This window comes from Eumetopias jubatus, unplaced genomic scaffold (assembly GCF_037043125.1).
Source record: "Eumetopias jubatus isolate StellerSeaLion01/CBP00866 unplaced genomic scaffold, mEumJub1_p1.0 scaffold_8, whole genome shotgun sequence".
Taxonomy (NCBI): domain Eukaryota; kingdom Metazoa; phylum Chordata; class Mammalia; order Carnivora; family Otariidae; genus Eumetopias; species Eumetopias jubatus.
Window position 1 is genome coordinate 138,078,164 of NW_028274814.1, and position 14,462 is coordinate 138,092,625.

The 14,462-nt window shown below is 45.9% G+C and overlaps 1 protein-coding gene across 1 annotated transcript in view; it reads right to left on the reverse strand.

Moving 5' to 3' along the window:
- Positions 1-912: 912 nt before the first annotated feature.
- Positions 913-14,462, reverse strand: part of SMC1B (structural maintenance of chromosomes 1B) — a 67,894-nt gene continuing 54,344 nt past the window's right edge. Inside the window, exons 18-25 of the mRNA XM_028115292.2 lie at positions 13,660-13,813; positions 11,211-11,309; positions 8,822-8,978; positions 7,839-7,993; positions 6,661-6,812; positions 4,759-4,828; positions 2,137-2,247; positions 913-1,014 (exon numbers count right to left, since the gene is read on the reverse strand). Coding sequence (XP_027971093.1) covers positions 913-1,014; positions 2,137-2,247; positions 4,759-4,828; positions 6,661-6,812; positions 7,839-7,993; positions 8,822-8,978; positions 11,211-11,309; positions 13,660-13,813 — 1,000 coding nt within the window. The remainder of the gene's footprint in view (positions 1,015-2,136; positions 2,248-4,758; positions 4,829-6,660; positions 6,813-7,838; positions 7,994-8,821; positions 8,979-11,210; positions 11,310-13,659; positions 13,814-14,462) is intronic.

Sequence of the window (14,462 nt, forward strand, 5' to 3'; positions counted from 1 at the left end):
GGCTGTGGTCTACTTGCTGGGCACGGGGTGCCCTGAGTCTGCGTGAAGCGGTGAGTGGTGAGCGGCGCTCACAAGTGACGGTTCTTTCTTCAGGCCCCCCCCCACACACACACCCCGTCCGCGGGTGGGCCCAGTCTTCAGTGAAGACCACCAGCACCTCAGAATTCTTTCATTTTATGTTTATGTGTTTACAAACCCTTGTCCACACAAGGGGTGACTTTCAGTAGATCACAGTGAGGGAGCTACTCTGCTAGGTACGAAATTTTAGTCCATCTTGAAATGGAAATGAAGTATTATTGCAAATGTGGCAACTTCCTTTCCTCCCCATAACAATGTGTGTAAGTAGGGAAGTCAGTTACTTGGGAAAGCCTGTGTTCTTCAGTATTTTGTTAACAGAAATTATACTTAGAGAAATTTGGATTTCACTGAGGTGGACATAATTCAGTTTCACCTTAAAATACTTTTTTGTTGTTTCTATAATTGTAGTTTGGAGACATTTGAAATTAGGATATTCTTTATTGATATTTTCAATATTGATAACATTCTCTGAAATAACTATAAAATCCAGGCTGTATGCCCTATAACTAGTACATTTGAGAACCAAGAGTTTCTCTTAAAGATTACTTAAACGTACAAGGCAAGACCTGAGTGAAAATAATGCAGAATTCAACATTCTTCTGACTGGCTTTCAAAATGGCAGTTGAAACTATGGTACAAAATTGCACCTTTTTTTTTTAACCCATGCAACGCTAAGGGGCCTGAACTTGGACGGAAGCGAGCTCCAGCGTCTGGTAGGTCACGGTGGCACAGGCCGCTCGACTGCTCCCGCGCTTTGTTGTTGAGGAGCAAGGACTAAGCATTGGTGACCCTGACCTGCCCGACTGTCCTGTTGGCTCGGGGTCACTCGCGGTCCTAAGGCAACTCTCGGTTTCTTTTGCTGCCTTCTTGGTCTTCGGTGTCTGGATACTGAGAAAGATCCAGGGTCAGAACTCTGCTGAACATGCAGTCATCGTGCTGAAATGAGAGAGGACAGCAGAGAGTCAGCTCTCTGCTTAGGGACGAAGTGCCATCAAACGTCAAGGAAGGGCCACTAGGGAACCTGGATTCGCACTTAAAAAGGGGCCTCCTTATAGTCACGGGTCTCCGGTTAGGTCCGCTTCCTGCTGGTGCGTTCTCTGGTGAAGGTGCGCGCGCACGCCAGCCCAGATGCCCGCGCCGAGGGGCTGCTGACAGTGGGCACGAGCGTCCCACGGGCAAAGGTCACGCGCTGCTGCAGGAGGACGCTCGCTCCGCGCTCGCCCCACTCCTCACCTTCCCCTCACCTGCCTCCCTGACCTGGAAGCCCCAAGCCCCTTCCCCTTGGTTTATCCTGGAACGGGGTAGAAACCCAAGTCCCAGCCAGCCAGCCCTGGGATTACGCTTCACCAGGTGCGTCCGCCGTGCGCATGTGCGGTGCGCGCGGTACAAGCGGTTTTTCTCGTTGAGCTGCCTTTGCCAGTCTGATTTACAGAGAACCTAAGATGGGTAGAGGAGGAAGATCTTTTTGGCTCCCCTACGCTGGAATGAGAATTTCCAGGGGTCCCCTCACATCTTGGGGGCACAGGAAGGGAAGTTAATTTTTATCTTCGTTTAAATGAAAACTCAGGAAGTAAAGCCTAACTGTCCCCAAACTGAATGATCTGAATTAGCTGCTCTACTCCATTAGCTCAGGTCAGCATTTTGAACAGCTTAAGAAAGGTGGGTGTGAATTTATACAACCTGGAATGTCTGATCAACTTGTTTTTTCCTCTGGTCCTTTAGTGCTACCCACAATGCATTTATTTTGCCTAAAACATTCAAACATTAGAAAAATAGGCAATAGGATAGTACTAGTTTGCTGTGTACGTTAGCTTGTACCTTTAACTGTTCTGCAAGTTTTGATTTGCTTTTTTCACTTAAAGCCTATCTTTAAAATTTCTGTGTACTGCCATAGAAAAATACGAGTTTTTAAAATCTCATTTGGTTTAAAAAATCATTTAGGCCTATATTTATCAACTCCAGAAATCAAAGCGTATCTCCAGACTCCACCGGTACTTGTGATGAGGTGTCAGGAAAGAACTCAGGGACACTTCTCCTCTCCCTGTTGCTGATCTTTACCTCTGGATAGACGCCTATCAGCGCATCGGCTTTGGAATATAACTCCTCTTTTAGGGAAATGATTATCATCTGAAACTGCTCCTGCGTCTGCTGTTTGATGTAACTTGAGACCTGGGGGGAACGAAAAGCCCACATTTCACCAGCAGGGAAAGGCCTCGTTGCTGGGCCCCTGGACGGTGACTGGGCCTGTCTCCAGCTTTGCCCGTGGGAGGTGACAAAGGCACTTACCTTCCTTTCTGGTAACTCAGCAAATCCACTATAACTGCAGAAATGGAAATAACTCAGATTCTAAAATAAGAGGTTAGTAAAAAAGTTGTAAATCTTATTAAATCTAGCATCTAAAACTTTTAAGACTATTTTTAAGAACAGAGGTCTAACTTAAGATACCGTCAGGTGAAAATGCAATCAGCTTTCATAACGAGATAAAAACTGCCACTCAGACACTATGTGGGAAAGGACAGACTGGTATTTAAACTTCCAATTTCCTGTTTTGCTAACGCAAAGCCAGAAGTGGGAAAAATGACAATTATATATGTATTCATAACCATAATCTAATTATTTGGTTGGAGTTGAACTCAGTGGCTCCTTCAGGAAGCTCAAATCCCAGGCATGAGAATATAAGAACAAAATGGACTCTGGAGAGAAACGAGTCTTGTTGAACAAACTCTGCTCGGAACCCGGAGAAAGATAGGGAAGAACTCGGCCACAGTTTCACAAACCGTCTGCCAACTCCCAGCTGGGGTGAGGGGCCAGAAGGGCTCTTCTCCATCTGCTTCGGTCCCGACTGCACCAGGGCGGTAAGGACGCAGCTCTGGAAGCAGGTACGGCAGCCCTGGGTGGGGAGCGAGTCACTAGCTCAGGTGAGTGATGAAGAGGGGAAAGTGCCCTTGGCCAAGAGGGTTGGATCCACAGGCAGGAGGAACTCCATCTGGCGCTCGAGGCCATGGTGGCCACGAGGATGCGGGACTGTGAAGTCCTGGGATGCTGACATGAGCGGAAGGTGAGGCAGAAGGGACGCATTGGGCTTGGAGCGTTACCTGTGGTAAACGGGGCACCCTGAGCACGGGACGGAGTGGGAGCTACTTTGGGTTTGGTCCTCCTCCATTCGCTCATGCTCAGTAGGGCAGTGGAGCGGCCAGGAGGGTAAATCTCAAGGGAAGACTGGAAGTTAAAAGGGTGTTCATACATAGGAGGGGTGCCAACAGAAGAGTCTTAAGAGTCCCTGGAGATGGTGGTAATACAAACATCTAAATTTTGCTAGAAGACACAGATAACTTAAAAAAGGCAGTCCACAAAAATAGAGCCCCAACCCCAACATACAAAACGTGGGTACAGAGTACCTAAAGTCACCTCTTCAGGGGAGATTTCTCCCAAATGAGTCAGGCCATTGAGTCCCCTTAGCCAGTGCACACCAGCTGGCATTCAAGAGACGAACAGATTTTCTGTTGCTCCCATGTCTTCCTTCCCTGGTTACTCTGAAACCTGGGAGGTCCCAGAAGGGGGCTCTTGCTGTCCTCCACAAGGTTCAAGGGACTGAGGATCAGCTTTCTACATTTTGTGACTGTGGAGCTGACAGGCTGTCCTTAGGCACTCGGTGCCCCATGCAGGAAGGGTCAGGGGAGGACAGCTCGGGGAGCGCTGGCAGAAGATAGGCCCCTCAGCCGCAGCTCCGGCCCCTCCCGGCAGACTCAGCAGACTGAGAAAGCAGGCGGACCAGCTTCGGAGCCTCAGCCTGCCAGAGTGGCACTGAGAACTGAAGACACCGCTCCGAGAAGGACTCCTTAGCCAAGCTCACAAGACTTAAGTGTATAGCAGGATGCCAGCTTTCACTGTGCCTGGAATCGGAACTAGGAGCCTGATTCACCCATCTCCAAAACGACGGCTCTGGCAGTAGGACCATGACACCAGAGTCCGTGGGCCGGAGCTGTCCCATCCCTCGGCAGCCGTGGGCCAGGTACTGCCAGCGATGGGACTCCGCGGCCTTTGGTCAGGCTTCCATGGCCGACTCCGTTCTCATGTCAGAAAGTCACAGTGGCGGTATGTGGCTTCAGTGTCCTTCTCTTTCAGGAGGCTTTTTAGATCTATGCTCTCATCTTGAAGGCTGACCTTAACTTGAACTCCCAAGAGTTAAACTGTTTCCTTAGTTCCCTCGTCTCAAATACTGAGAAATACGATCATGAAGTGCAACAATCGGGTAAATTTTAATAAATGCAAGGGGGAGGGCAGAAGTTTGAACTTTAATTCCTTTGGAATTTTATTTAGAAGTGTTATTTTTGGACTTTATTAAACAACTGATTTGGTCCCATTTGCCACCAGGCCTCTTGGTGACCCTCTAGGTCCCAAAATCTAGATCTGGGGACAAGTTACCCACTAGCAATGCTGTGGATTCAGTAAAACAATCCTCACCTGACTCCTATTCTGACTCCCTAGGAATTCATTGAGGGTCCCCTAAACCTCAAATGAAAACTGCCCCAAATTTTCAGATATTTAACCTAGATTTGACTTTTAATCAGCAATTATCCAACAAACTGTGTGTGTTCAGGGTAAACTGTCTTTCTGACCAGAACGTGATCCTCGAGTTGTAAGCCATCTACTGGAAATTAAAAGCAGAAAGAAACTGACCTTGCCAATGTTCGTGTTGTCCAGAGCTGCATCCACTTCATCTAACACAAAGAACGGAGCGGGCCGAAAACTAGAAAAAAAGTTACACTCCAGTGAGTTACAGCTTTCTGTTAAGAGGATTAACAGTATTCGGAGTAAATAAGATACATCATTTTGAATGCTTTAGCCTCAGTCACCAATGACCCCTATGATGCTAAATCCAATGTGCAATGCTCAATCCGTGTCCCCCGTGACCACTGCAGGTGGCATCTGGGGCTGCCCCCGGCCTGTGGCTCTGACATCAAGGGTGACCGTCTGCTCCCCTCACCTGACCCACCGCTCCTTCCATCTCTTCCACCAACTCCTCTCAGTGCAGTGCCCTTGGGGTGCAGTGCTTACACACTAATTAGCTCCCCTGGTGATTTCATCTCCTCTCAGGGTTTCAATACCATCCGTGTCTTCACGGCTCCCACACTTGCCTCCCTTGTCCAGCAGCTGACTCGACAGCTCCATGTGGGTGTCTGGTAAACAGCTCAAGGTCATCCAAGGTCCTGCTCCTCACCTTGCCCCCCAGAACTACTCCCTCCAGGGGTCTTCCCACTCTAGTTGATTCGGGGTCATCCTGCTGCCTCCTTCACACCCCACACCTTGTCTGCTCAGCCTCTGCTCTCACCCTGGTCCAGCCCACCCTCATCTTCCACCTTGATTGCTACAATAGTTTCCCAGCCCTGTGCCTGCCACTGTTGTATACAGTCTATTCGCTACAGATGCCAGGCTCTCTCTGGCCTCAGGACCTTTGCACTTGCTGTTCTCCATGTCTAGAACATTCTTCTCTTAGCTATCTGCAAGACTTACTCCATTCCTTCAAATCTTTGCTCAGATGCTGCCTTCTCAAGTAGGCCTTCCCAGGTGAGTCTATTTTAATATTGCAAACCCTACTCTGCTACTGCGACTTATGATCTCCATTCCCTACTTTTTTTCTCTGTAGCATCTGTCATTTCCTGATAGTCTCTATGTTAGAGAATTAGTTTACCAATATACCTTCTCATTTGTCTTCCCCAACAAAAATGAAGTCTCTGAGGCAAAGATTTTGTTTTGTTCACTGCTGTATCTCCAAAGCCTACACCAGCACCCGACACACAGTAGATATGAAATATCTGCTGAATAAATGGATGGCAGTGACACCTGGTACTAGTCCTGTTCTGCTGAAACTTGCTCAGCACAGGCTCGTGCTTCGATTCCTGCGGCCTGCTCTCCCCAGAGTCTCCTGGCATTAATGCTACTTCCTGTTCCTCTCCTGTAATGGCCTCTTCTTTATCCTTGGGAGCAGTAAAAAGCAGCTGGAGAACTTAGGCTGATCTTCCTGGTCAGGAAAGCAGAGAGGCAGCATCATGTGCACCTAGATCTTCATCTAAGGATTTGCATGTTGAAAGTCAGTTGCCCTAATTTTAGCTAATGTTTTCTTGATTTACTTCAACTGCCACCGCTACTAGTGGAAATGAAGTTAAACATTTTTTTCAGAAGAAATACTTAACATTCTTTACATAAACACAGGTCTGTGAACAGGCACTAGGAAAATAATACACAGGTCAGGAGTTTTTGTTCTGTTTGGGTTTGTTGTTAACTGTTGGCAATCCTGATGTCCTATGTGGCCATTCCAGTATTTCTTTTTCTTCTTTCTTTTCGGTAAAGCTGGAATATTAGTAGCTACTGATGATTACAGAAAATTAATGAAAATCTGTCAAAGATGGAATTGTGTGTTAGATTTGCAGTCTAAATTATTATAGGCCTAAAATAGAACCTGAATGTTGTCTGGCTAAAGAAAACAGTTTTGTATCACATATGCTAAAACAGGTCTTCTGTAGGAGGGTCCGTTTGGTTTCAGCCCCGATGCAAAATCAGATAGCTTGCTGTGGCCTTTACCTGTGCACGGCGAACAGGAGGGCTAACGCGGCCACACACTTTTCTCCCCCTGACAGATTGTCCATCGGCATGAACCGTTTGCCTGGAGCCACGCAGTTATAGCTAATTCCCTCTAGGTAAGGCTCTTCTGGGTTCTCTGGGCTAAGAAATGCCTGAAACACAGGTTATTTACTTAACAAAATCAGGAAAGCAATTAGTAAATTTCAACTTTGGAAACTGCAATAGAGCTTAACTGCAAAATAGTCTATTGGTTCGGTTTTCCTCCATTGTGATGGCAAAATACGAATGCCTGCAGCTGGCTCTACAGTGTAGTCACAGGAAACAGGGCTGTCTGGGTGGGGAGTAGAGTGAAAACACTCTAACGCACACAAAGGATCAGGCCTCCCCACAGGCCTGCCAGGCAGACCTCAGCAGCACGCACCACCGTCTGACAAAAACAGTCTTCAGTTAGCCCACTCGGTGGCCCATTCACCAGCCACTTACTGAATACCTGCTGTGGGCCAGGTACTGTGGCTACAGAGATGAATCCTGCCTTTAAGGAGTTACTGGGCTTATTTCAGTCTTACTTTACTGAAAATAACAATTTTTGGCTAAAATTCTCAATATCTGATCCAGGATCAACTTTCAGTCATAAAGGACCACCACGAGAAAGGTAAAAGCAGATGTGGAAGACCTGATCGACATCTTGAGTCCACATTCAGCGCCACAGGATCTGCCATGGGGACTGACTGTGGGTCGGGCAAGGGTTCTAGCAAAGAGACTATCGACACAATCCTGCCTTTGGTTCTTTCCTTCTCCTGACCCCAGGTCAGCCATTTCCCAAGACCCTCTACATTACAGGTACCTTCACTACAGAGACCATTGACTGTTCCATAAAATCAAATTAGCACCAGAGAGCAGAACTCCAGAACTGAAGAGAATCTGGAAACTAAGTGACCAACCCCTTCATTTTTCAGATGAAGAGACAGGCCCAGAGAGGTTCTGCCTTATCCAGGCTGGCCAGTGGTAGAGTGAGTGGGATCTAGAACACACCCAGTTACGATGGGAACCAATCTTCTGGAACTGACTTTGCTCCAGAAGTGGGTCACTCAGATAATGTGACACATTTATTTCCCACCAGAAAACAACCACCACCAACACAAAGTTCCCAGTAACATTTGGGGGTGAAAAATACATACTTGGGCACTGACGTTTCTGCAGAGCTTCTTGTAGATTTGATCAATTGAGATCGAGACGTGCTCAAAACACCGGCTGAAAAGGTCATATCTCCTTTTTTTCACCTGTTCAAACTCTTGCCTACACATTCTGGCTTCCTTTCTGCTGGCCTCAAAAGCTAAGAGAAAATCAATGTTCTTTATTTTGCAGACCACTGAGGGGCTGGCTCCTCTTATTTCAACTTTAAAGCACAGAATATTTTATTATTGATTTTGTTTGAGGGAGAGCGAGCACAAGCAGGGGGAGCGGCAGGCAGAGGGAGCCCCATGCGGGACTCGATCCCAGGACCCTTGGGATCATGACCTGAGCCAAAGGCAGGTGCTTAATGGACTGAGCCACCTAGGCATTCCGAAAGCATAGAATATTTTAAAAACTGGATTTTGAATTTGGTTGTCTTGGGTACAGTCTACCTTTAAAATACATCAATTGTTACTAATTCCAAGAACATGGCTCTTAAAATTGATGAGCCATTTTTCTAGTAGGGCTAATTTTAAGATAATGACAAATTCTGAAAGAGTATCTAATATGACCATCCTGCTGGTATAAAAAAATATCTGTTCTAAAATAACCAATACACCTGGGGCACCTGGGTGGCTCGGTTGAGCGTCTGACTCTTGGTTTCTGCTCAGGTTGTGATTTCAGGGTCATGAGATTGAGCCCCGTGTGGGGTGGGGGGGTGCTCTCTCTCTCTCTCTCTCCCCCAAATAAATTTTTTAAAAAATAATAAACCTGTTTTTGAGTTAAAGCAGAACACTTTAAAAAAAGGAAGCAATTAGTATTAAAAATGCACATTATTATAAAACAACAGAGAAAATATATGATACAAATAAAAAGCTAAATAAAAATAAAGCTACAATCCAGGGGGGATTGCTGATAAGTGTTACAGAAATCCAAACCCGCCACACCCAAGAATATGGCCTTGCTGACAACTATAGCTCAGGCTCACCATCTGTGGACTCCTGAAACTTGTCTCTGACCGTCTTTAGTTTCTCCAGGGCTCTCAGGTTTGGGGCCGCAGTCTTCAAGAGGTTGTCTTCCTGGGATGCCACCTGTTGCAGCAGGAGCCTCAGGTGGGCCTCCACTTCCTTATCAGTTTGTAGAGCCTATTATTGGGTAAAGAACAGCAATGATTAGCTTGCCTTTCCAAACTGTTGAGTAATTAGGCACAGGGACCTTCAGGATCGGGCCCTTCAGGATCGGGCCCCTGCCTCCCTCCCTCCCTCCACATCCATGCCTTCCCTCCCTCGAAGCCCTCTGAGTCTGAAGTGCCAGCAGGCTGCGCTATCCCTCGCTTCCGGAGCCGGCTGTGCTCGTCCACGGCTCTAGTGTTAAAGACCCTGCTCTCCTGGAACCTGCTTCCCTTCCGTACGTCCTCATCTGGCTAAAAAGCAACAATTCACATATTACCTTCACTTATTCATTACAAAATACTGATTGTTTACTATGTATTAGGCATTCAGTGATGAAAACTGTTCTGGCCTTGCCCGTGAAGAGCTCACAGGGAAGTCACACTGGCATTGACAACAGCGCGAATACGCTGTGACCGGCGAGCAAAGGTGCTGCGAGGCAGAGAGAAGGGACCCACCCTGGGAGGCGGGGGCGGCACTGAAGCTGAAACCAGAACAGTGGGTACAGCTTGAATGAGGAGGGGAGGGAAAAAGTGTGTAGGCCTAACCTTGCAGGAAAGCATTCTTGCCCTCCCAGGATCTTTAATTTATATATGATAAAGGTGACGTTTTAAGTCCCTGGGAAGAGAATTACTTGAAACATGTTGCATAAATGGGCTAACTCAGGTCACTTTTTAAAAACCGATTCTTCCCTTATACCATATGCCAAAATAAATTTCAGATGAATTAAATAGGTAATGAAAGCAAAACCATGAACAGGAAGAATATTTATACTCAGTAATAAGGTGGGGAAGGATTTTCTAAAATGAAAGCATTAAATAGACTATAAAAAAGTCAAAAGCTATTTTCTGATTGCCTCAAAAGAGCATAAATACAATCCAAGAGCCCAGTGAATCTCACAACATATATTAAGGACATGTGAAATTAAAAGATGTGGGTATTGCTACTTGGCATCCGCTCTTCTACTCCCTTTTTTTTTTTTTTAAAGATTTTATTTATTTATTTGACAGACAGCGAGAGAGGGAACACAAGCAGGGGGAGTGGCAGAGGGAGAGGGAGAAGCAGGCTTCCCGCCGAGCAGGGAGCCGGATGTGGGGCCCCATCCCAAGACCCTGGGATCGTGACCTGAGCCGAAGGCAGACGCTTAACGACCGAGCCACCCAGGCGCCCCTCTACTCCCTCCTTTCTCACAGAGCCCGTGTTTAACCATTTCTCCCTCAAGCGTCCCCTGTAGCTGGGGGTGGGGTGGGGTGGGGGTCCCTGCTTGATGGAGGGCTAGTCAGGATGGAGTCAAAACAGAAAGAAACATAGCATTGTAGTATGGCTTACAGGGGTGCCTATGACACAGAGCTAGAGCTGCTCAATTAAAGAGCCCTTGAAACCGCATCCCAGGTGTGTGCCCTGCAGGCTGTGTCCCCGAATGCAGGGGCCACAGCGGAACCCTGTGACGGGCAATAGCCAGGACGCTGGAGTATGGTGGCTACTTCTGTCACTTGCAGGATTTCTCAGAGACTAATAATCATTGTGAATCTTCAAGGAGACAGCCCTTCAAAAAACTGGCTGACCACAGGGCGCCTGGGTGGCTCAGTTGGTTGAGCGACTGCCTTTGGCTCAGGTCATGATCCTGGAGTCCCAGGATCGAGTCCCACATCGGGCTCCCTGCTCGGTGGGGAGTCTGCTTCTCCCTCTGACCCTCTTCCCTCTCGTGCTCTCTATCTCTCATTCTCTCTCTCTCAAATAAATAAATCTTTAAAAAAAAAAGAAAACAAAGGGCGCCTGGGTGGCTCAGTTGGTTAAGCGACTGCCTTCGGCTCAGGTCATGATCCTGGAGTCCTGGGATCGAGTCCCACATCGGGCTCCCTGCTCAGCAGGGAGTCTGCTTCTCCCTCTGACCCTCTTCCCTCTCGTGCTCTCATTCTCTCTCTCTCTCAAATAAATAAAATCTTAAAAAAAAAAAACTGGCTGACCATAGAAGCTTTTCTTCTTTGGGAAGAAATTTCACGATACTCATGTTCTGCTGAACACACAGTGAGAAATGCTGATCTAAACATTTTTAAAAAGCCACCTACTTAAACCATTTCTTCAAAAACCATTAGGAAATCTACTTTTTTCCCTAAATGTAGGCTCTATGGTCTAAAAAGTATTGTGTAGTATATTTAAATATTCACCATCACAGTGAGTTAGTCCTAACAGAAATCTTTCGATTACCTTCAAATCATCTCTTAGAGAGCTGTAGTCTACCTTGATGGCTGCTTCTTTCTCATAGATGTCAACTGTCGCCTGGGTACTTTCTGCTTCAGTTCCCAACTGAAACACAGACGAAGCCCTTTCTTTGTTATATGAAATGGTGATCTTATCCATCTGCCCAAGCCCTCCAGCTGATTCCCACCTCACTCCTTAATGGGGCCTCCAAGGCCATGATGATCTGGCAACAAGATCCCCAGGTACTTCCATGTGCACGGTATGAGTTCAGAACTAGTAATCTAGTAAAGTCTCTCCCACAACAGAAGAATCTTCTATAAGAACCCTGGCAGGTCTAGGTAACATACTTTTTTTTTTTTTTTAAGATTTTATTTATTTGAGGGGCACCTGGGTGGCTCAGATGGTTAAGCATCTGCCTTCGGCTCAGGTCAGGATCTCTAGGTCCTGAGATCGAGCCCCATGTCGGGCTCCTGGCTTGCCGGGGAGTCTGCTTCTCCCTCTCCCCCTGCTTGTGCTCTCTCTCTCAAATGAATAAATAAAATCTTAAAAAAAAAAAAAGATTTTGAGAGAGCGCACACTTTCCTTCCAGTGGAAGGAAAATCTCAGGTCCCACCTACCAATTATGGTAAGACAAGTACTCCTATAATGATTATTGTAATTATTTCTACCCAGTGATCCTTGTTCAGCCCTCTGGAGAGAGACAATTTAGACCTCATGCCTTTTCTGTTTCAGGCTTTATGGAGAACATCTTGTATAGCATCCCCATTACATAGCCACTTCCAGATGTGCTTACAAAATTCCAATCAGGGAACTCACCACTAAAGGCCCTCCATCTTTCTGGTAGAAAGTGTTCCCTAGGAGCAGAAATCTGTCTCTGTGGCCTCTACTCCCTAACCCTGTATCCCCCTTGAGACGAGAAAGAACAAATGTGATCCTCCTTCTGTGATAGACTCTCTTCTAATGGAGGAGAATGATTGTATTCCCCAAGTCTTCTCTTCCCAGCACAACATGGTCTGGGCCTTTTTGCTCTGTTGAATGCTTTACTCTTAGGAAGCATCAGGCTTTAAAAAGTGAATGTAATATTCCATTTGGCCTGACCAGCACAAAGTAGAGGAGAACTATCATTTTTTCTTTTTAGATAATGATTCAGTATTAGTCCAGCTTAAAGCCTTTAATACCTGCTCTGAAATACCACACCATGAGTATGAAATTCTTTCAAGCCAATGAAGTCATTTCACATTCATATGGGCTTGCTGGAGAACAATTCTGAAGGTTCACTAACTGAAAGCAATAGGAAGAAAGCAGCGGCATGAATACGTGACGAGTAACACTCACTTCAATGTCAGCCATTAAAATTGCTTCCTCCTCTCTGTAACCTCTTCTAAAATTACATTGCCTTTTATAAACAGACGTTCTATTTCTAGAGTATAAAACTATTGTTTTTCTGCTCCCATCTATTTCTGCTGTTCACAGACCCCTCCCTTCTCTCTCTGACCCAGAGTTCTTCCCCAGATTTTCCTAACAGAGAGCGCAGGGGAGAGTTCTCTTTCTTCTCTGGTCAAAGCTAGTGGTTACAGCTGCGGCCTGTGGGAAAGCCGATTTGGGAGAATAAAGCCAATATATATTGAGCCAGAAAGAGTTCTTGACGGTGTTTAAATTCCTAGACTGAGTCAAGCATGAGACCGCCCCCTCTCCCGATCCCACCCCCCTACCCAGCCCTATCCCTTTACCCCCTTTAAAGCCATCTGAGTTGGGTTTATGTCTCTTGTGGCCAGGAAAGGGTTTTCTCCCTTCCTTACCTCTGTCTGCAATGTGACCTCTGCTACAATTGAGAAAAAAGACAAAGACTTTTTGAGTGTAAGGTTATGAGACCTGGTCAACGTTGGCAAGAGAAGAAGTGTTTTATAGATGCTTCACTCTGAAGAATCCAAAGGACTCAGGGCACTTCTGGGGTGGGGGATGGATGGAACGGAGTAGCTGTCTGTCTGCTGGGGCAGAGCAGAGAGGGGAGGGGGGATGTGGAAGGGAGACCCCGGGGAAGAGCTCAGAGATGACCTGAGAGGCAGGACAAACCCTTCTGTCACTGGCTGTGGATGGGCTAATGGGAAGATGCTCTTTCCAAAGTGCACAGCAGCTGCTTCCCTAACACCAGCCCCAAAGGTCACTGACGCCAACAGCTCAAATTCTCTGATTCCTCTTGGGATCTAATGTGTAGGAAAGAAACTCCGGTGAGTCTGTGGGGCTAAAAGGCATGGATCAGCAAGAGACAGAACTGCACGAAATGCCCAGTCCTCTGCAATGATGATCGTGGTAGGAGGAGATGCCTTCTCCACTCCTAGTGGAGCTTTAGGCCCAGGGGAAGCGTCTGCAGACCTGGGACTTCACTAAGCAGCCAAAGGGCATCACATAAAGTTCCCCACGACCACACTTATTTTGAAATCCTGAGGTAGAATACCTCCACTTCAATGATGTCATCCAGTGATCCCAACAAAAGGGCTATTTCAATGTCTTGAACTTTGCAATCAAGCAGCAGATTATGCTTCTCTAGCCGTTTCTGTTCCAAAGAAGTTTGAATGATTACAATTTCTTTTTGCCATTTTCCCACTTCCCTGTAAATACACAGATATGAAAAGTGAGATATTACTCCTTACGTAAAGTTGCACCAAAGAAGAAAAATGAATGTGTTATAAATAAACTCACATGGAAAAAAGATTTTTTCCTATGCATGCTGTAAGTTCTAGAGTTACCTCACTGATGCTTATAATATAAACTTTAACACTCTTGAGAAAGGCCATGAATGCAATTAGTTAATCCTAGGGAGGATTTTTTAAATAATAAACAATTACTTTAATCAGGCTGGCTTTGTTTCCTACTTTGTTTTAAAATCTATGTAATTTTTCAAGCGGCATTTCTCCCTCAATGTAAACTCTACGCTTTAGAACCTCAAAACAAGAGAAACAACCTTGTAATAAGAGAAATGTCTTACCAATTAATTACATATCTAATGGTCTGAACATTTCTTTTTACTACAACCACTATTAATATAATGCCCTCTATCTTAAATGAACGAGGGCTTGGGGGTTTTACCAGTTAAAACAATATGGGATTTTAAAGAGGACCTAGAAATAGGACCAAAAATAAATTAAGAAGTATATGGTTTTCAAAAATACAATGATGAACAGAAATGTAGTTCTGTTTATACTAAATACAAGAGTGAAAAAAAACTCAGGAATAAATGAACTTTAATTCCACTCAAAA